Below are 21,598 nucleotides of genomic sequence, written 5' to 3'. Positions count from 1 at the left end.
CGATCACAGACTACCAATCTCGCATGGTGGCCTTCACTAGGAGATGCACAAATTCGCCATTACTGTGATCTCCGAGTTTGGTCAACCTTACCTTCATGGCTCTCCTTCCTTTCGAACAATTTCTTGCCTCCACCGCCACTGCTGCCTCTTCATCCACAGTTATAGCTCTTCCACCACCACTACCATCCTCCACGCCATCCTTCTTCTGAATCTCATCGATAAGCTCCGTCTCTTTAAGCCCAGATACTGTTAGTTAATGGCTGCTCCAATTCATATGCGCATGGCCCAGAAAAAGCATCAATTTTATGCCAACGCAATGCGATAATCAAACCCATAGACTGAAAAATAATTCACCAATTCAACCTCGGAAAACCAAATTTGACATCATTCCACATAAGCATCATATTTCAGAATGTTTAACCTTAATCTCCCAATTCACAATCGATTTTCACAATCCAAATAGAGCAAATATCCCAAGTAAAACAAAAAATTAGAGCTTTACCGATTCATCTTGCGAGGTAGCGACGACTACAATTGGCCGACACCACAACCTCTGCTAGTGCAGAGACAGCGAGCCACCATAGCCGAGCCATTTCGAAACTTCAATCAAAGCTCCTCCATAACTGCGAGCACCAATGAATTGACCAAACCACTGAGAACACAAGGCAAGCGGGGTCGCCGCCGCCTTCTTCTTGAACCGAGAGCTGTGGGAGTATGCTCCTGGGTGCAAGGCTTGGGTTTTTGCTTCAGTTTCATGGGGAAGGTCTTGGAGATTTGGGGTTCCACCATTGAAGAAGCCTTTCTCGGAGGAGTTGGCAAGATTTGATCTTGGTATTTAGTGGGTGATTGAAGGGTGTGTTAAGATGGAGATGGGTTTAGGTGCTCGGGTTGGAAATAAGATAAAGATTGTGAATTTATTTATTTTATTTTATTTTAGAATTAAGCCCAAAGGTTATATAGGAAATTTAGCCATTTATGTGGGTCTCGAAGCAAAAAATGTGTCAGCCTGTCAGTGTCACATCACCATTTGACAGCATATTTAGACGGAGCTTTGAAGACTATAGACGGAATATGAATTTGGGAAGTGCAGGGGTATACTTGATTAAAAAAAAAAAAAATCAGGACTAACATGATTTTCAACCTAAAGTTGGAGGAAACAAAGTGAAATTAGTCCATTAAAAAAATAGAAAAATGGGGGATGGGTTCTAGCATATGACAACCTCCTCTTCATAACTTCTTCAACTACCACAGCTACCAAAAACAAATGGATCAGTCGATAATTACCTAGAAAAAAAATTGAAAAACCCTAGAATTTTAAATGCTTGATTCCAGCTCCATGCTCCAAATTGGATCAAGATGTTTGGATGGATTGATGTGCGCCCTAAGAGCTTTAAAACCCATGTGGTATCACTAGAATTGGTGGCCGGAAACATGAGTTTCGACTGGGTCAAGCAAAACTGTCTGTCGGGCTTCCTTGAGCTACTGGGCTTTACACACCTTGAATTGTCTAATGTCACCACCAAGGATCGAACGAGGATGAAGAGACAAATCCGATGTGACTCGTGTGGCATCGATCGGGGGCCGAACGGTGAAGTTATGGCCGGGTTTGGAAATCGGGTTGGGTCGGTTTCCTAGGTCGATTGGAGAGGATTTTATGGCTGGTTTCTACTTTGAGCCGAGGTGAGAAAACTGACTTACCATTTTTGGTAAGTCCCTTTTTATACTCCTTTCTCGAAATAGTGGCTTTAGTTTTCTAACCATAACTTTCACGTTCGAACTCTGATTTGAGCATGCCATGTGTCAACTGACTTGATTTAACATCCTCTACAACTCTCAAGAAGAAAATTTTCCCAAATTGTCATCCTATAAAAATTCAATTCTTCGGGTCTCCTAATAGTTAAAACAAAAATCGAGGATAGTAAAAACTCAAAGTAAATGACTTGAATACAGTAATGAGGTGAGCTAGATACGGGGCATATCACATCTTTTCATAATATCATTCCCTTGATCTCCAAAAAAGGAGGTCGGAGTGGAGGCTATACTCCTTCTCCAAAGAAGTTCAAAACAATTCTAGGAGCCAAACTTCTTACCCTCCAAGCTGATGTAGGCACTAGGTTTGGTAGAAGTTGATATTGAGGTGGATCATGGGATACTGAAGAAAAAGGTGGGAAGACCTCTCGGAAGCAAGAACAAGAATCCTTGCTCCTACAAGAAGCCGGGTGTGACTCCATTACGCCTCACTTACCCTTCTGCTGCTACTCATGAGGTTTTCCCTAAAGATAAGGACAAAGGGAAACTTTAAGTTTTTTGTTTCTCTGCCTAGCATCTGATTTATGGTTTTAAGTTTGGTTTCTCTAGTTGTACACCAATTGAGGTCTCTAGGCGACTAGGGTTGCTGTTACAAGGATATAGGTAGTTTAGACTTGTGTTCATATGGTTAGGCTTAATAAGTGTGCGTAATTTGCTTACAATAAGGGTTACCTGTAATTTTGCTTGGCGGCTTGTGCCATCTCTATTTTTTGTATAAGATAACATCTGATATACGTGTCTTTTGGCCAAGGATAAGTAATGAAATTATCTATCCTCAAAAAAAAAAATGTTATGATTTTAGACGAACTAGGTTGGGGTTTAACCACAAGCACGCCCATACTAACTTAACCAAATTCTTATTGGCTAAAAATGTTATGATCTCAGACTCCAAAATGCTACGAGTTATTACTTATTACTTACCAACTGGGATTTCTTATTACTTATTACTGAGAGAAGATCTCTTGGATTTAGACACATATTGGCTTTGTCATGACAGGATAGATCATTCTAGTCATGATATGATGATCCGTCTACTAAAGACTTCACATGGACATCATTTCTTTCGAGCGAAATGAAGCATGAATCGAGTTGATTCTTGGACTAAGTGTAACTGACGCTGCTGCCTAGGGCACCGCCTCTGTCCACCACCAGCCTACGGCTGGCACAGTCCCTATCCATGACACCATGGATAGCGTCCATCATGGAGATGGCCCGCCAGGTGATGCTGCAATTACCAACTTGCTTCAAATAGCTTTTCAGACGCTCAGGCCTAACCAAAATTCTCATTGGTTGCTTCTAAAGCCTCTCGCTCATTTTACAAAGCCGTTCCTTAGGGAAATTAGGACTGAGACCGTCCTATGAAAAGGATATGAAAATACTCATTTTGTTCTTACATAGAATCCGTGGGGATTCTGTGGTCTGATTCAACCAACTTGCGGACGTTTAAATATCTCATTATGTTGGTTGACATGCAAACACGCTGGTCACGTGTTGTGCCATTGTCCACTTGTAATGCTGCTTATGCTACACTCCTAGCACATACCATATGACAACGGGCTCACTCCCCGGATCATCCTATTCCGTCAATTGGATTTGACATTGCTAGAGAGTTTACATCGAAGACTTTTGATGGTTATTGCATTGGGACTAATGCTGGACATCATATTCCCATGAACACACCTAAATGGTCTCGCGAAAATGACTACGATGGTAGTCCGGATATTGGTAATGCGCACAAATCTCCTTATATCCGCTTGATGTGATGCAATATCACATGCAGCTATGCTAATTCTTCTACGACATACCGCCACTCAATGTATATCTGCGTTACAGCAAGTGACTGGGTACAAGTATTTTTTACTTACGCACATTTAAGTGAGCCCTTTATGTGCCCATTGAGTTGCCATAACGCTCTATACTGGTTCCTTACAGATGAATGGGTAACTACGTTGGATTTGAGAATCCAACAATCGTCTGCCACTTAATACTCTTGCAAGACGATCTTCTTACCGCTAGATTTGCTGATTGTCACTTTGATGAGACAGTCTTTCCGTCGTTAGGGAGGGATAAGAACACGGATGTTTAGCAGGAACGACAGGATGTCATGCCCTGTCCCCACTATGTCTCATCTCGATCCCCGTTAAAGTGACGAGATCACACAAATATGCTGCAAACATGCCTGCAAGGATGGCTGTCCCTACGAGAGGACGTAGCGCTACCCTACACGGAGGTAGGCATGGCGCCACCGCCAAAGAGAGTGGCATTCTAGCGTTATAGGTCAGGGCCCCAGCTAGGATGCGTGGGAGGCCCGTGGGTTAGAATGATACTTTGGCACATTCCAATCCTTTTGATCATCAAGACTCAAAATCCGTCTCATGAGAATCTTTCGGATTATGGTTATCGTTGGGGGATGCCTCAACGTCAGAACCTATTCTTGAGAATATAGAGCTCTATGAAAATTACACTAGTGTACATGAGACGTGGGATAGAAACTCCATCATAATTGATGATGTAGTTGCGCATTTCGTTGTGCATGAGTTTGTTTGAGTCTGATGACATCGAACCACTCTCCGTTGATGAATGAATGCCAACGTAGAGAAATCTGGCCTAAATAGAAAGATGTGATCCGGGTTAAGTTGGATTGCCTAACGAAGAGGAAGGTTTTTGAGCCAGTGATGCCAACACCTCCTAACATAAAACCTGTTGACTAATGGGTCTTCATTAGAAAGCGTGATGAGAAAAAGAGATGGCAATCTCGTCTTATGGCTCAAGGCTTCTCAAAAAACGCCCTGAAATAGACGACGATGAGACATATTCTCTCGTAATGGATGTCATTACACTCCACTACCTTGTCAGTTTGGTAGTTTCCGAATAACTGATTATGCAGCTTATAAATGTGGTCACTACGTATCTCTATGGGGATCTAGATACGGAATATACATGAAGGTTCATGGTGAACTTCATTTACCGTATCCAAGTCAAGTGGCTCTAGACCATGGAGCGCATTTACAAAGAGGTTGAAACGCTCACTAAAATGACTACTTAATTGGGAAGGGATATGCCCACGCGTTTCCATAACAAGTTTCGGATTCTATCGCGTTTCATGTTGGACATGATCTTCATTGGAAGCCCTTAAAGAGTTAAGGGAAACCGCTGAACACTTGAAATCCGAGTTTGAGATGAAGGATTTTTGGAAGAACACGATTATGTCTCGGTTTGGAACTTGAGCATCGTGTTGATAGATGCTTAGGCATTTTGACAAGGTCAAGCCTCCAAGCACCCCCATGATTGTCCGTAGTCTTGATCCTAAAAATGATATTCTTCGTTCAAAGGATGATGGCGAAGATGTGCTAGAGGCAGGGGTGTCTTACTTGAGTACAATAAGCGCATTATTGTACTTAGTTCAATGCACAAGACCGGACATCTCATTTGCAGTGAACTTGTTAGCTAAGGTATAGCTCTGCACCAATGCGACGCCATTTGATTGGTGTAAAAGACATTTTTCGGTACTTGAGATGTACAATTGATATGGGCTTGTTCTATCCCTACAGATTGATGATGGATTCGGACCCATCACACACTAGAAAAGCAGCCAACGCTGACCTGCGTTCTCTATCCCCACCTCAAAACGACATATGTGTTTTGGAAGGTTTTGCTGATGTTGGGTATCTCTCTGACCCATACAAAAGTCATTCCCAAACTGGTTAAGTGTTCACCATGGGTAAAGACCGTGATATCTTGGAGGTCTACAGAATAGACCATAATCGCTATATCTTCGAACAATGCAGAGATTCTTGCTCTTCATGAAGTGGTTTGTGAATGTATATGGATTGGATCCATAATTACGCATGTTCTAACAATTGTGGTTTGAAGTCTACCACAGATAAGCCTACGAGCATATAGGATATACTGCTTATTTTGAACAAATGAAGCAATGCTACATCAAAAGAGACAACACCAACCATAATCAGCAACAACAAACTCTCCTCAAAATCAAAGTGAACTAGGTTCGATCTGAGGACAGTATGACAGACTTGCTCATTAAGTCATTGCCTAAATTCCACTTTCGAGGAACATGTTGGTAGCATCGTTTGTGGAAGTTATCCGAACTCCCATGACCGTAGTCATCAGGGGGAGATGCAGACATCAGGGGGAGATGTCTACATGTATGGTCTCGAAACGTGAAGGGTGTGTTGTGCTCTTTTTCCCTTTCGACTGAGGTTATTTTTGTCCCACTGGGTTTTTGTTACTCGACAAGGCTTTTAGCGAGGCAACGAGAGAAGCACCACATTTGGGCGACACAAGGGGGAGTGTTCAAGTAAATCCATATTTGTGTGTCTGGCTCAAACCCTAGGTTACTTGACCTAGTGGTAATATGGTTAAATTAGAAGGATCTAAATTCATATTCAATGTATGATTATCTTTCCTTGTATGATTCAGATTCTATGCATTGTAATCCTCTATATAAAGAGGCCCCTATTATCAATGAAAATACACAACAATTCTCTCTCAAATATCGTTTCCCTAAAACATAATTCACTTTATGAGAAAAATTGTTTGGTTTTTGCAATTTCTTGTTAGGAAGGGAGAATTTCATTTCACAAATGCAATTGATGAGTAGGAAGAAAAATTTCATTTCACTAATGCAATTCATGATTCTTTTATGATATTTTGTTTACTTTTGATTAGGATACTTTCTCTCCCAAAAAATGAAGAATTTCGGATGTGATTTTAGAATTGGATATTCAGAAGAATTTTCCAAATCTTAATTGTAAAACTAATGGTTAGTACTAAGGGTTGGGCATTTAAACCTAAAAACCCGCAAATCCAGATCGGCCAATCAAAGCCCAACCCGTTCGGGCCGGGCCCTATTTTTTTCTTCACCAAAACGGTTCAGGCCTGGCCGGGCCAGGCCTTGACCTTCAAATTTAGAAAAGCCCGTAGTAGGGAAAAAAGAGAGACAGATGTCAGTGTTTTATGGGTCAATATAAGGACTCAAAATATTTATCATAGGATCAGGTACACTGGGCACTGAAATACTAAAACCTAAGCGACTAATAAATCAGTCCTCTCTCTCTCTTCAGTCTTCACTTCACTTCAGTCTCAGCGTAATCAGTTAGCCAATTCATCAATTGTTCCCAAACTCGATCTGAACCTTCATTGAAAGCACTCGATCTGAACCTTCAGTTAGCCGGTGCTGCCGAAGCAGTCCAAGCACCGGCTCGGGATCGAGAAGCGAAGAACGAGAGATTAGAGAATAAATTGAGCAAGACACTCGAGCACCTTATAGAGGTAATTCTGAAACCTTCCAGTAGTTTACTGATTAATTTCCCGTATGGTTGATTGCTGCAAGTTTGGGTTGGTATGGTATATTCTCTATAATTGCCGTTTGTGTTGCTGGCATGGGTTCTCTAGAATGCTCTCTGATGTGTAAAGATTTGAAGATTAATTAAACTTGATTATCTCAGAGGTGTGCTTAAAGTTTCTAAAGGAGGATTATATATTATATTATATTGATCTGGCATGGAAAGAGCAATCCTAAACTGTTTGTCTCTTTCTCGGATAAGGACTGTGTTCTCATTCGGTAGTTATGTTTGTGTTGGAGAATGGGTTTGAATTGGTTGATGCCTGAGTGGCTTGCGTCTAGTTTATTTGATGCAGGGGCTAGTTTGCGTCTAGTTTATTTAGAGCTTAATCATTGAAATATTTAGGCTTTGCAGTAAACCCCTGAAGCCCTAAAGTGACGGAGTTGTTTTACTTGAACAAAGAAAATGATTGTTGTTTTGGGGTTTTCTTATTTTAGGGATTTTAGATTTGAATGTTAGAGCTTTAACATTGTTATGAAGGGAATTTAGTTCAGAGTGTGCATCCCTTTATCAACAAAGTTTTGATCTTATGAGGTACTTGCTGATAAATTTCATTATTCTATCTTGTTGCAGAAATTCTCTTTCTCTCTCTCTGTTCATTTGTTGACTTGTTGTGATAAAATATGATCTGATTCCCCTCCCTGTTTTGGTTATAGCATGGCCACTGATGGGAATGCTATTATCCCATTGTCTAATAAATTATACCACTGATGGGTCCAACTTAAATCTTACTGGGCCCGGGCCAGTCCCCTTTTTGACGGTTTGAAAAGAGATGGGGTTTGAAAAGAGAAGATCACCAACATCTACTTGAATAACTGCTGAGTTGCGCTGCTCTCTTCTACTCAAAAACTTAACTCTCTGCACAATCCCCACTACCCATTGCTAATTGATTTGAGGTTGAGTACATTCTTTTCAGTTTAGCTGTAGTGATCTTCCTTTCTTTTCGAGTTTTTGGAATTATTGGTGATCTGGGTCAGGGTTGTAGATTCCATTATCCATGATTCTTTTTGGGTGTCTCAAATCTTGTTTTAATTGTTTATGCAAATTGGAGTTTATTGGGTGAAAACTGAAATTGTTGAATTTAACTTATGATGATGAAATTATAATATTAAAGGAGTCAAACAACTAAGAAATCAATTTTCCTTGTGAGTTTAGAATTGGGTTTGTTTTTATATAGTCATTGTTTTCTTTCTGCTTATTTAGTTTTGAAATTTTTGGAAAAGGTGGCAGAAATGGCAACGACATCAGCTGATTTGAAAGAGGAAGTGAAGAAGAAGAAGAAGGATGGATTGGGATGGATAGAGTGGTTGAGAGGTTGGTTCTATGTGGTGTACGAGATGCTGTTCCAGAGAATCACTGCCAGCCATTTGCTAAACCCAATGCCTTTGCCTCCTGTCAACGATCTCACATGCATTGTCACTGGATCCACTAGCGGTATCGGCCGCGAAATCGCCAGGTATAATTTGCGTATCTCAATCAGCTCTTTTTGGCTACCGGATTGAATAATGCAAAAAGAAACTTGCATGATAAGTTTGGATAATCTGCTCGGTTAGATAACTGGTATCTGGTGGTTGTAACTTATCCATTGAACAGGCAGTTGGCGGAGTCTGGTGCACATGTTGTAATGGCAGTGAGAAACACCAAAGCAGCTAAGGAGCTGATCCAGAAGTGGCAGAATGAATGGTCAGGAATGGGCCTTCCTCTCAATGTTGAGGTAACCTCTTTCTTCTGGTGATCAAGTCAATGCTCTAGATAAATTTATAACAGGGCCAAACATCTCAAGTTCCATATAATATGCATTTTAAATCTTTATCTTGTTGAAGTATATAATAGTTAAATCACTGAAGTTAGACTGCTATCATATCAAATCAGGAAGCCATTGCTTGACGAACTCCTGGTCTTAGAAAAGCAGAGACAGTAATAGGGCAATTGCCCTTGTTTGAATCCAGAGACCTTATAATAAATTTATTTTTTGGTTCAACTTGTCAGCATCTGTAGTGGAACATATTCTGTGTATGATGCTAATCATTTCAATTTCTTGTTTCCTGGAAAAAGTACAATTTTCCCATGCATAATGACTTACATAATAGTTGTAACTTAACAGGTAATGGAACTTGATCTACTCTCCTTGGATTCTGTTGTGAGATTTTCTGAAGCGTGGAATGCACGATTGGGACCTCTGCATGTTCTTATCAACAATGCTGGGATATTTTCTATTGGAGGTTGGTCTTTGTGCCATATTTACTTAAATTCAAATCTTTCAGCTGTTGAACTGCTTCCCTAACACATTATCATGCTAGTTGTAATATTGGTCCTAAATACCAATAACTTCTTGATATTAGATACTGTAGTGGTAAGCTGATCAAATCATGTCAATTTCCTCTGCTGTTCAGTGAAAATAAAGAACCTTCCTACTGTTTTAGAAAGTTAGAGCTGTTCTATTAAACTTGCAGCCTAACATTCTCACATATCCAAGAGCACATGCAAGTTTGTGAGGTGTTGAGAGATTTACTGTTTTCCTGTTCAAACATCCAGTATTTCTTTCCCTGTCTTTTCAGTCATTGGAGATAGTTGATTGGAATACAAAAGTAGTTGTATTTCTGTCAAAATCTGGTTTGTCATTTATTGGTATATTTTGGTTGTTGCGAGTTCAGAGCCACAAAAATTTTCACAAGATGGGTATGAAGAGCACTTGCAAGTGAATCATCTGGCTCCAGCACTGCTATCAGTATTGCTACTGCCATCCCTTATTAGAGGCTCTCCAAGTCGAATTGTTAATGTCAATTCCGTTGTAAGTTCCATGATCATCATGCATAAAAAGATGCATGGATGTTCTTATACTCTATAGCTATATATATGCATGCACACACATATGGTTAGATATACTCTAGGAAAGCTATGTCATTCTAAAAAAACTGGAATATTAACCTGCACTGAACTGTTCTGGATAGTTTGGTCTTTTGTTGGTGACTTAAGCATGCATAAAAACTGTAGTTGGTGTATATACCAACTAGATCTAGTTCAGCCTTAAATTAAAATTATACACTTCAATTGAGTTCATGTAGGTATTGACTAGAAGTTAAATTATTATATTACATTTTCTACTTTACTTTAGAGTAATGTCATCATGTGAATCTAAGAGTGCTCTTTCCATTATATAGATGCATTATGTTGGGTTCGTTGACACAGATGACATGAACGTTGTTTCTGGGAAAAGAAAATATACAAGCTTAGTGGGTTATTCGAGCAGCAAGCTCGCACAGGTACCTTAAAAGTTTAGTTGATTGTGGTTGTTCCAAATTTTAGAAAAAAGGACACGTGTTCCTAGCTAGGTCTGTCGAACTAGAAATGCAGGTCCTTGTGATTTGTGAATTATTTAACTACTCTGTTATTGTGTATTTGTTTTGTTTAGATTTTCATCACTTGGTGTTGTACATGTTGATGCTTTGTTTGTTGCAGATTATGTTTAGTAGTGTCTTGCATAAGCGGCTGCCTGCTGAAGCTGGTATTTGTGTAACATGTGTTTCTCCTGGTGTTGTCCAGACAAATGTAGTAAGTATCTTGATGTGTTTCCCCATCTTCTTACTTTGAAGGATGTAGTTTCTTGGTTATTATATTATATTTGAATGACAATCTAGTTAGAATTACCTTAGAATCTTAGATATTTAGTTTCAAATTTTCTACATGTGTGCGCCCACACACACACAAACACAAACACACGCATGCCCCTACAGGCCTACACACTCATCACATTGGGTATCCTATGAAGTTTTAACTGAGTCCAAGACTAAGATCGAAAGATTTATGTACTTTTCTACATATAACCTTTTGCAATTCCAATGTGATGCTGTAGTTTTATCAATTTATTCTCCTGTTGTTTAATATCCAATAAATTGCAGGCGAGGGATCTTCCCAGAATCATTCAAGCTGGTTATCGTTTGATACCCTATTTTATCTTTAGCCCTCAAGAAGGTGAGTCCTTTTGCTTTGCATATATATATGAATATATTTTACATGAAGACAACTAGAAGCAAGCTCTGTTCAGTCTTTAATTATTGTGAAGTATAACAGGGGGCCTTCGACTGACCTACAGTAATCACAGCAGTATTGACTGATGTCATGACTCATGAGTATATTTTTTCTCATAAAATAAATGGAAGTTTAAAGTTTTAAAGACAAAGTTTTTCCTACTTTTCCACATATAACTCCCAAAGTATATTTTATATATATATATATATATATATATATATATATATATATATATATATATATATATATATATATAGAGGGCTTCCACTAAGGGATCCCTTTTTTGGTCTTTTATAGGGATAGGCATTAGACCAACTTTTAGATCATATTTTCACATCTTAACCGTTCAGTTTTTAGGTCCTAATGTATAGATCACTTCTGCAAATTTTCAGCCAAATTGGTGATTGTTAAGGCATCCAAAACTGCAATTTACACGAACGGACTGAATCTGTCGAACCGGAACCGTTCGTGTTTATAATGGTAAATTGCAGTTTTGGATGCCTTAACGATCATCAAATTGGCTGAAAATTTGCAGAAGTGATCTATACATTAGGACCTAAAAACTGAACGGTTAAGATGTGAAAATATGATCGAAAAGTTGGTATAATGCCTATCCCTATAAAAGACCAAAAAAATGGATCCTTCACTAGAAGGGCCCTGTGTGTGTGTGTGTGTGTGTGTATATATAAAGAAGAGTCCCAAATATAGACAGACAACTCCTACTCCTTAATAGTTAAGATAAAGAAAAACTAAAACAGGGGAATGTCGTATTGTGAAAACTGACCCTGTCCTGATTTATTGCAATGCAGGTTCGAGGAGTGCTCTCTTTGCAGCCACTGATCCTCAGGTTCCAGAGTACTGTCAATTGTTGAAATCAGATGACTTTCCTGTTTGCGCTTTCATTTCTCAAGATTGCAATCCAACCAATCCTTCTGAAGAAGCTCATAATGTTGAGACTTCACACAAAGTGTGGGAAAAGACATTTGAGATGATTGGCCTTCCTTCTGATGCTGTGGAGAAGCTTATAGAAGGGGAAGAAGTTGCATGCAGATATGGGGCTCATAATGAGTAACCTTATTCCATGATAGCAAAGGTCTGTGCCCAATATATTGAAGATTGTTTTTATACTCGAATGGAGAGAAATGCCATTCAGTTTTGCAATGGAAGGAATGGGTGAGTACCACAAGCATTCTGAATTTCTGATTCTGGTAGGCACTTGAGATGGTTATTAGTTGTACACTACTATTCTTATTAAGTTTGTGTTTTTACGGGATCTGATCTAGTTACATTGATTCACTCACCCGTGTTGTAAAAACTAATGTTTACAACAACCGTCTTGTTAATTTAGAGAAGTCTAGAACACAAGGAATAGTAATGTTGATTGACTTCGACAATCGACTTGCCCCTATTATGTGGAACTGATATTAAAGTGCATCCATGATGATTAACCTTATACAATGACACCACTGTGGGTTTGATTGTTGATTTATTTTTTTGGGGGCAAACAGAGTTTCATTAAATAAAAAAACTACAACAGACACATACCCAATATTGCAGGTTCAAAATGAAAAACAGATTCAAATTATAAATTGAAAAGACTCCAAAGGCCCAAACCAAACAAGCTCAAACCCGAAACTACCCAAACAGAAACCCAGCAAGGAGGAGGGCGCATTAGCGTCGTCTGCACTTCCACGAAGGAAGCTGCACCAAGTTGCATGATCCGATGAGAGCGAAAGATAGAGGGAAGAGTCGAGGACGATTTCAGAAACACAACGAAGAACAACAATTCTGAAATTATCTCCGCAACGGATATTAACTTATACCATCAATAAATTAAAACAAAATCATCTAAAACAACATAGGTGAGTGCTTTTATTATGCAATTGGCTTAGGTACCGTTTTGGATTTGAACCTAGCAATGTTAATAGTTTCCATTTCAGGAACCTAAGTGTACAAAGTATATCTTCTCTTAAATTGGTGTAAAAAATATGCGATGGTTTGTTTTACTTCAGTTCGGGTAGGGTCCCTTCTTTCTCTCATTGATTTTTGTTCAATTCATTTATCCGACCCGAAAACACAAGTCGGGTTTGTCGATTTTGGACTTGCGGGTCGGTTTATGCCCAATCCTAATTTGGAGGCCAAATTAAGAGTGTTCATGCATTGTTTTTTGTCTTAATTTTGAGGCCAGCTCAACTTTTCTATCAAAAATTTCATTGTTAGTGTTCTTTCTCAACAAATTGATGGATGTTACTTTCTGTTGTTTTAGTGAGTGTCAGTTTGACTTTTGTACGGCATTTGAATACCACAATTATGTGTCTTGACGAGCAGCATAACCAATTTATATGGCTGGTATAAATACTCGTTAAGATCCTATTGCGATTTGAGATCACGTAATTGCGGTAGACCATTCCCCAAGACACAAAACAACATTGAAATTATATGCCTTGGTGAGCAGTGTATCGTTTCTCAAAAACCAATTTACTTCAATAAACACTCTTTGCCTTTATTGGAAAAATGTCCTAAAAAAAATTAAAATAAAGAGTCCTCGTTGGAAATCCGAACAAAAGATTTTTCCGCAAAACCTCCATATTTATCCTTTTGATTTTGTGGAAATTATTGATGACTTTCATATGAAAAAAAGAAGAAGAAGAAACAAAAAGAAAGGGAGAAATGTGAAAGATAGTACCGTAAACAGGCTGGGTATTTTTCCTTTTTTTTTTTTTTTTTTGACTCATTTTCTTGACCGCGTCCTCGGTGAATCCTCATTGATGGAGGATTTCGCATCTCTGAATGGGAAAAGGAAAAGGAAAGTTTCCTATTTCTACACCAACCTCCTCTCACTCCAACCCAATTCCTCTATCGCCTTCAAGTTGAATTCGATCTGGTTTTCGGGTTTCTGAGTCCCATGGCCACCCATATGATATCTTCTAGCAATCACAACGAGATGATGAAGCAGATGAAATTCCCCAAATTTGCCTGCCGACAAACTAGGGTTCAATCTTCATCTTCTTCTCCTTGTTCAGTCCTCTCTGAATTCCCCAAGTTGAAGAAGAAGCAACCGCTTTCACCACAGCCACTCTGTGCGGATCAGAAGAAGAAGATGATGAAGGTGGTCAAGTCTTTGTCTTCTACTGCTACTGCTACTTCGTATTCTCCACTGTCACCAACAAAACTCCATGGTGCATTGGCGAAGATCAGGTTTGCCGATCTTATCTTGAAAGCAGAGAAGCAAATGCTTGCTCTTGACAAAATAGAAGCTGTTGCCAAATGTGAGCTTCAGCAGCCTTACTACTGCACTCTAAAGGAACTTGGGATTTTAACTCGATGTGATTGTGCTTGGTCTTGGGGTTGTTGGGGAGGGCTAACACCTGTAGCCATTGGAGCAGCTAGGTCTCCGTATAAAGGAAGAAGGCGAAAATGATTTACAAGAAGTTGAGTTGGAGGAAGGCGAGATCGTGGATGAATTGGAAGAAGGAGAGATCTGTTTATTGGTTTATTATTCCACCTTTGAACCATTTTGTATTTCTGTAGTGTTGTAATTTGTAAATGGACTTTCTTTTTTGACTCGGGATGGTTTAGAGACCATTGTAATTGAAAATGAATTCGTTACACTTGGTTTAGAGAGCAATCAGACCATTGTAATTTGTAAATGGAGTTTCTTTTTTGACTCAGATGATCGAATAAAACAATGTGATTTTTGGCCAAGTTTTTTCTCTTTAATCTTAACTTGTTCTGCATTTCTTTTCAGAGCAATTCATCATGTGGATTATCAACTTCACTAGTTTACTTGTCCTTCATTATTTTTTCTTCTTGCGGCTTAGTGATGCTTCTAAAATCAATTTATCTATCTCATGTAATCTAATTGTGCTGCTCGAATCTATTTTCTCAAACCCAAGTGTTGATAGCACCTTCTTTTTTTCAACTAAAAACTGATGGATTTACCATTTCTGTCAAACCAAAAAGCATGCATGTGCCTAAGAAATGTTTGGATTATGATATATTTCTTCCATAAGCAAACTCACACCAAATGTAAGAACAACACCATGATGTTACTCTAGTACCACAAAACAGAAAGGGACAGGTTTATACTCACGAATTCTGTGATGAGCTTTCATGCTAACCAAGAAAACCTTGGGTTTTCAGTGTGACTGTGAGTAATCAAAAATAGTATATTAACCAACTGAGTTTTAGACCAATACTGCTCCCCTAAATGTGTGGTGTCTCTGAAGCAATAACCTGGTTTAGTACTTCTCAGTCAGACCATTTTTCTGCTGTAAATAATACACAATCCTCTCAAGGAGTGCAAATGAAGTTTATGAAATGGTAGCTGACCATATAAAGAAACAGAAAGTGAATTATGTACGTGAATGATAATATATAGAGTTACTTTTGAACAAAATGCAGTAATAGGAATCTAGACCCTTTCTTCTGTCTTAGACTCTTAGTTAATGATACACATAACTGAAATGAGAATGTGAGGATGCAAGTCCCTCATTTTCCCTTTAACCTCACCACTCGCGTCCAATGGAGAATTCCTATGTAATGAGTTGCTAGTTTTATGCTCTACTTTGTAATTTTTGACTGTTTTATCTTTCTTTTGTTGCTCTTTGAGTCTTTTGCCTCTTTTTTTTAATTTTTTTTAGGGGCTTTGGTTGTTAGCTGACTTAGCTCTGTTGGTAGAGCGGGTGTTTGCTTGGTTGCTTTTGTTGCCAAGGTCTTTTCTATATATCCATTCATTTAACCAAAAAAAAAAAAAAAAGGACTATCTACCCTATGTCTATTTCTAGGTTAATTATACGCGTACAGAAATGCCCTCTCTCTCATTGTAACTTCAATTATTTTGCAAGTACAATGCAATGCAGGCAGATGCCCTTGAATCTCCACCTCCGTGGCTACTGATCGACTGCGATTTTTATTTGAAGAAGAAAGGCAGGATTAACAGGTGGTCGGCACTGTTGTACTTGTCCACACTGAGGGGTCATATTCCTCAAAAGCTCAAATCGAAATGTACTAACAAGGAATTGTGCAGATGGTTGGTAATATTTTCTTACCTCCCCCTTTTTTATTTTTTTATGAAATCTTGTTTGTAATTTTGGAAACAAAAATTGTAGTTTTAGATTGAGGTATGAATTCCTAAGGTTTTATTCTAGAATCATGCATGTTGATCTGGGTTATGCTAGTAATTGAGGTATATGATGGGTGTTTATTACTTTGCTCATGAATAGAAGTAATTCATAAGTTGTATGAATAAATGAAAGGATAAGCTCCTGGAAATGAAAGGTGACAGAGCCCTGAAATTTTGTTAATGTTCATGATAAATCTAAAGTAACTTTTTTCTCTTTCTCCTCATTTGATAGGATGATAGGATACAAGCTGAAATTGTTAACTTCTAATAGATTGAAAAACAAGAAAACTTGAATCCTTTGTCTATTAGAGGAAAAGGGAATGGGTAATGTGCCCTTTCATTTTTAGAATAGAGAAGGACTGAGTTGGGATATAAGGGCAGGAATGAGCCTCGGTGTCTGTAGTTCCAGCAAGGCCAGCCTTAAATGGCAGTTTGGCGAGGACTTCCAATGTCCCTGCCACCGCTTGTGCATGTGCTTGCTTCAAGCATTGCTTCAGGGGAGGGCGGGGTGAGGGGTGCTTGAGATATTCAATAAGCTTATTTTATTCCATATTACAGATGGATAGGGCTTCAATGTGCCATAATACACGTCATTGAGGTTTTACTTGATTTCTCAAGGGATTTTTCGAGTACGATTGGGAATCTTGCTAGTGTATTTTTCTTCTTTGATTTTGCGAGAATTTTGGGGAAGTATTTTTATATTGGTTTTCGAATTTGTTTTTCTTCACCATACTTGGGTTGTTATATTTTATCTTTAGCTAGCTCATTGCTCCTCTTCACAACACCTTGTAGGTTGCAATCGAGTCTTTAGCCTGAGAGGCTATTATGTACAAGAGCCTAGGAGGCTCCTTTTATTGTATGGTGACATTTTCTTCCCCTTGTTACTTTTGTGTTTAACCAACGGGGCTAGTTCGGTTTTAAGAAAACTAGCTTTAAATGTTGCATGCATCGACGATTTTAAAAATAAAAATGTGGGAAAGTATTAAAACTTACTTCATTTAAATTATCTTGATTATTTATTATTTTTTTTGTCCATTCACGCTAATGTGTTTTGTGTTTTTTGAATACTTTCCCCTAGGCCCTTCGGTTTCAATTGCCCAGTTTGCATATTAGATTAGTTAAGGTCAAACATAACTGGAGTCGAGGCATATAGTCATCATCACAACTTCTGCATATTGACTTTGTTTATACTACCTTGTATCCCTTATGGATTAGAATTGCTCTGATAACCAATCTATTGTACAAAGTGTGCAATTTAGGTAGATGCAGACTTCTGTATCTGTTGTGGAGTTTGATATGAAAATGGGGAGCAAGTAGGCTCCAGGATTTGGGGTTGGTTGTAAAATTTCTAGAAGTGTGATTTTAGTCTTCCACAGGTTTTGGGTGGTCAATTTTTAGGAGTAATTCTGCTGAATTTGAAGTAGAGTTATTACTAAAGTGACCCCCCCCCCCCCACATGGCCAACTCGGATTTCAGGGGAAATCTGAGGCAGGTCGTGTTAGAGGTAGCTTCTATGAGCAATCTGAGATGTTTCTATGTGTCATGTGTACCACAATTGCGTATCGGTAGGTGAGGCATACATGAATGATTTTTCCTTACGAGGCGAGGTTAATTGTGTGTGTATTAGGCATGCTTTTAAGCGAGCTAACCTTGGACTATAATGAGTTGTCATACTTGGATAGAGAATTGGTTGTTTCCCCGCCAATGTCTGTATTCTCAAGTGTTGTAGTCTCTAGCCTATTTATGGCTGTTGATCTAATACATTCAACTTCCAGTTTTTTTTTTTTTTAATTGAGAGAATATGATGGACATATGTAAAAGGTTTGATTTTAGTAAAGTTAATCAACCTCCTCTGGAAATTGTTCCTATTTTCCAATTTGCTAGCTTCTTTTGAATTCTCAGAAACTAAGTCATTAGTATTAATTAGATCCTTCCAGTTTATAATATTATTGATGCCTAAATATCTACCCAACTAGCAATATGATTTATCTCCAGAATGTTAGAGATTGTTGTTCTTGTAGAATGAGGAACATTAGTAGAAAAATACATAGCAGACTTAAGATAGTTAATATGATGGCCAGAAGCTGTAGCAAAATTATTTAGAACTTGTAAAATGTTTCAATAGTATTAGCTTTGGCAAATATCATACAATCATCAGCAAAAAGCATATTAGTTATCTTGATGCCATTAGGGGAGCTAAGAAGTTTTACTTGGTTCCTGGATCTTTCAGCTAGAAGTTGAAAATGCTTAGAAAGAGATTCCATACAAAGGATAAATAGATAAGGAGACAGTGGATCACCTTGTCTCAAACCTCTTTGAGGTTGAAAGGGAGCATAAATATGGCCATTTAAAGTAATAGAGTAATGCACTGAGGTAATACAGTTCATGATTAGAGAAAATCAATCTTGATGAAAACCAAAGGGAAAATTACTGGTCACTCCCTGTACTTTTAGTGCGTCGACAGTTCAATCCCTGCTATTCTAATTTCAACAAGTTACTCCTCAGACATTCAAATATCACACAATGTGATCTAAAATGACTATTTTGCCCCTCACTTTTGTGTTTCCCTCTCTCTCTCTCTCTCTCTCTCTCTCTCTCTCTCTCTCTCTCTCTCTCTCTCTCTCTCTCTCTCTCTCTCTCTCTCTCTCTCTCTCTCTCATATTCCAGCAGCCTCAAGCTCTTTCAGCTCGAGAGAGGAAAAACCAACAACCCGCGACTAGGTCTGATTGGAACTGCATCCTCTGACGATCTCTGGCCAGCGCACCAGCACCAATACCTCCACCTCGTCGTCGCCATCAGATCTCCGGTCTCTGTTCGTCAAATCGTTAAGTTTGGAGAGAGAATTGACGGCGAGAAGCAACAACTGCTCTGATGGTTGTGTGGTGCTTTCCGGCAACCGATTAGGCTACATGTGGTATGAAACTCACTCCTCTCGTTATAATCTTCAAGTCTATGTAATTATTTTTTGAATTGGATTAAGTGTTGATGGTTTACATTTTTGGGTAGCTACAGTTTCACCATGTTCTTCAATGCTGGCGGCCTCTCTGGTCTTTCTGGGCTCTGTCTCTTGCTCATCTGCACTTATAGATCAACAATCGAGAAGTTTGTTGAGTTGCTGTTGTGAAAATCATGAGTTCATCACCATCCCCGTCTTGGCAGTGAGTTCTTGGAACTGAGTTTGGGTCAATTGAAGTTGATTTTCGATTTAAAAAGGTATAATCCCGACCTTGAATCAAAGTTTTGTACTTGATGATAATTAGATGTTAATCTCTGAAAGTTGAGGAACTGGGTTGGCTATGCGATGTTGTTTGCCTGTGCAAAATGGGTGTTTATGTCTTGGGTTGAAATATGCAGAATGTGTGTGTGTGTGTGTGTGTGTGTGTGTGTGTGAGAGAGAGAGAGAGAGAGAGAGGGAGAGGAGAGGAGAGAAAAAATAAAATAAAAAGAGGAAGTGACTGTGCAGAATGGGTGTTTATGTCTTGGGTCGAAATGTGCAGAATGTGAGAGAGAGGGGGAGGAGGGGGGGAGAGGAGAGGGGAGGAGAGAAAATAAATAAAAAGAGGAAGTGAGGGTCAAAATAGTCATTATGGACCACATTGTGTGAGATTTGAATGTCTGAGGAGTAATTTGTTGAAATTAGGATAGCAGAGACTGAATTGTTGGCGCCCTAAAAGTACAGGGAGTGATCACTAGTAATTTCCCCAAAACCAAATTGCATTAAGCAGCATTTTATATAGTCCCAGTGTAAAAGATCATAAGCTTGTTCTAGATCTAATTTAATTGTCATTGTAGGGAACTTACTTTTTTTTTTTCTTATTAAAATTAGTAAAAAGTCCATGAGCTATAAATATAGTGTTATAAATTGATCTCCTTGGAACAAAGCATCTTTTCTTTTTTTTTTGAACGCAAGGGGTGTCAGTCTATTATATAGTAAAGTAGGAGCATTGCAAGATATGACTCACTCGGACTCCGGTCAACGACAAAAAGAGTCATGAATGAAAAATCTAAGACAAACCTAGACTAATCAAACATAATGAATCCATGAGATGAAGCTCAAGTGATGTAGAAAAACTAATTTCGATACTACCAGAATGGTCTCTAACTACAATCAAGAAACCATCCCAATTTATTCATGTTCCCATTGAAGTAACCCTACTCTAAGGCACCCATGAGAGTGCTTTTCTCTGGCTCAAACTCTTTACCATAAGACATGTGCTCCTCCCCAACATCAGGGGGTGCTGTTACTGCAGCTGAGCCCTTCACCGCCTTAAAACTTCTTTTCTTCTAAGGTTTTAGATCCTCAGAGTTCAGCTTCTTAGGTTTCAATCCCATAGGTTTCGGATTGTTCTTTCGACCAGGTGGACGTCCCAGCTTTGCCTTCTTAGCGGGGAGACAAGAATTACAAAATTACCCCATTATTGCTCTTCAGAGCAACTTCAGGGTTTAAAATCAAGGTTAACATCCTCCACCGGAGGTGCAACCTCTACTGTCGTCTTTCGCTTGGTATACTGCATGAGGGCTGAGAAGGCTATTCTCTTCTTCCCACTTCGATTTGGGATATCAGCAACATGCATAGGAACTCTTACCGGCTGGACCGGAGACAGAATGTTGGCTAGTTGAGCCGCTATAGTTGATGCCGAGAAGCCCTAGAGTGAACCTGAGATCAACTTGGGCATGGAAGTCAAGAGGTTTGGTGTTGGGGATTGAGCCAACACCTCTGTAAGGCTCGGAGTTGCATGATTAGGGACCCTGGCCACGTTAGGGTTAGGGTTGGCTCCAACAAAAACCTGTAAAGCTTCCGAGGGGCCAACACAGCTCTGTCGCTGATGTTCCATCAAGCCATAGAACCTAAAAAAGCCGATGAGCCTCTCATATCTGAACCTAACAGTTGCAGATGCACAACAGGTAAAATCAAAAGTGGACGGAGGGAAAACCTATTTCACCGGTGATGACAAGACATGTCGGATCCGAACCCTAGCTGCTGTACCCTATCGAATTCTAACCTTATCCAGCTGCACGATCTCCCTAAGGTAGCTCCAATAAGCGCCATAGCGCCTTTAGGGATGAGAGCCGGTGGTAAACTCATGATCTCAACCCAAACCGGAATAGAGTGGATCAACACCTGTGCCACCTCCTTCAGACCTTCGAAGTCAACCATAGCCAAAGCCCACTTTCTGAAAAACCATGGCCCTCCATCAACAATCCTCAGGTGATCTTCGTGGTTCAAAAACTGGAACACAAATCTATCCCTATCAGCACGAGCAGAGAC

The 21,598-nt window shown here is 39.2% G+C and overlaps 1 protein-coding gene and 1 long non-coding RNA gene across 4 annotated transcripts; both read left to right on the top strand.

Moving 5' to 3' along the window:
- The first annotated feature begins 6,840 nt into the window (after positions 1–6,840).
- On the top strand, positions 6,841–12,667 carry LOC112173629 (dehydrogenase/reductase SDR family member FEY). Of its 3 annotated transcripts, none has more exons than XM_024311314.2 (10): positions 6,841–7,101; positions 7,832–8,071; positions 8,406–8,631; positions 8,769–8,889; positions 9,280–9,397; positions 9,830–9,966; positions 10,337–10,438; positions 10,635–10,727; positions 11,075–11,147; positions 12,014–12,667. In XM_024311314.2, the coding sequence occupies exons 3-10, from the start codon at positions 8,408–8,410 to the stop codon at positions 12,274–12,276; spliced, it is 1,131 nt and encodes a 376-aa protein (XP_024167082.1). In that variant the 5' UTR covers positions 6,841–7,101; positions 7,832–8,071; positions 8,406–8,407; the 3' UTR covers positions 12,277–12,667. The 3 variants fall into 3 exon arrangements, with proteins under 3 accessions (XP_024167082.1, XP_024167080.1, XP_024167083.1); XM_024311312.2 differs by having other exon boundaries at positions 6,842–7,101; positions 8,399–8,631; XM_024311315.2 differs by lacking the exon at positions 7,832–8,071 and having other exon boundaries at positions 6,842–7,101; positions 8,399–8,631.
- A 3,318-nt stretch (positions 12,668–15,985) lies between these two features.
- On the top strand, positions 15,986–19,595 carry LOC121049739. Its single transcript, XR_005801194.1, has 3 exons — positions 15,986–16,236; positions 18,997–19,243; positions 19,342–19,595. It is a non-coding gene; the product is annotated as an uncharacterized LOC121049739 (long non-coding RNA).
- The last annotated feature ends 2,003 nt before the right edge of the window (positions 19,596–21,598 follow it).

The sequence above is a fragment of the Rosa chinensis genome, chromosome 6 (genome assembly GCF_002994745.2).
Source record: "Rosa chinensis cultivar Old Blush chromosome 6, RchiOBHm-V2, whole genome shotgun sequence".
Lineage (NCBI taxonomy): Eukaryota > Viridiplantae > Streptophyta > Magnoliopsida > Rosales > Rosaceae > Rosa > Rosa chinensis.
Note: the sequence above shows the minus strand (reverse complement) of the source record. Positions and strands in the feature narration are given on the sequence as shown.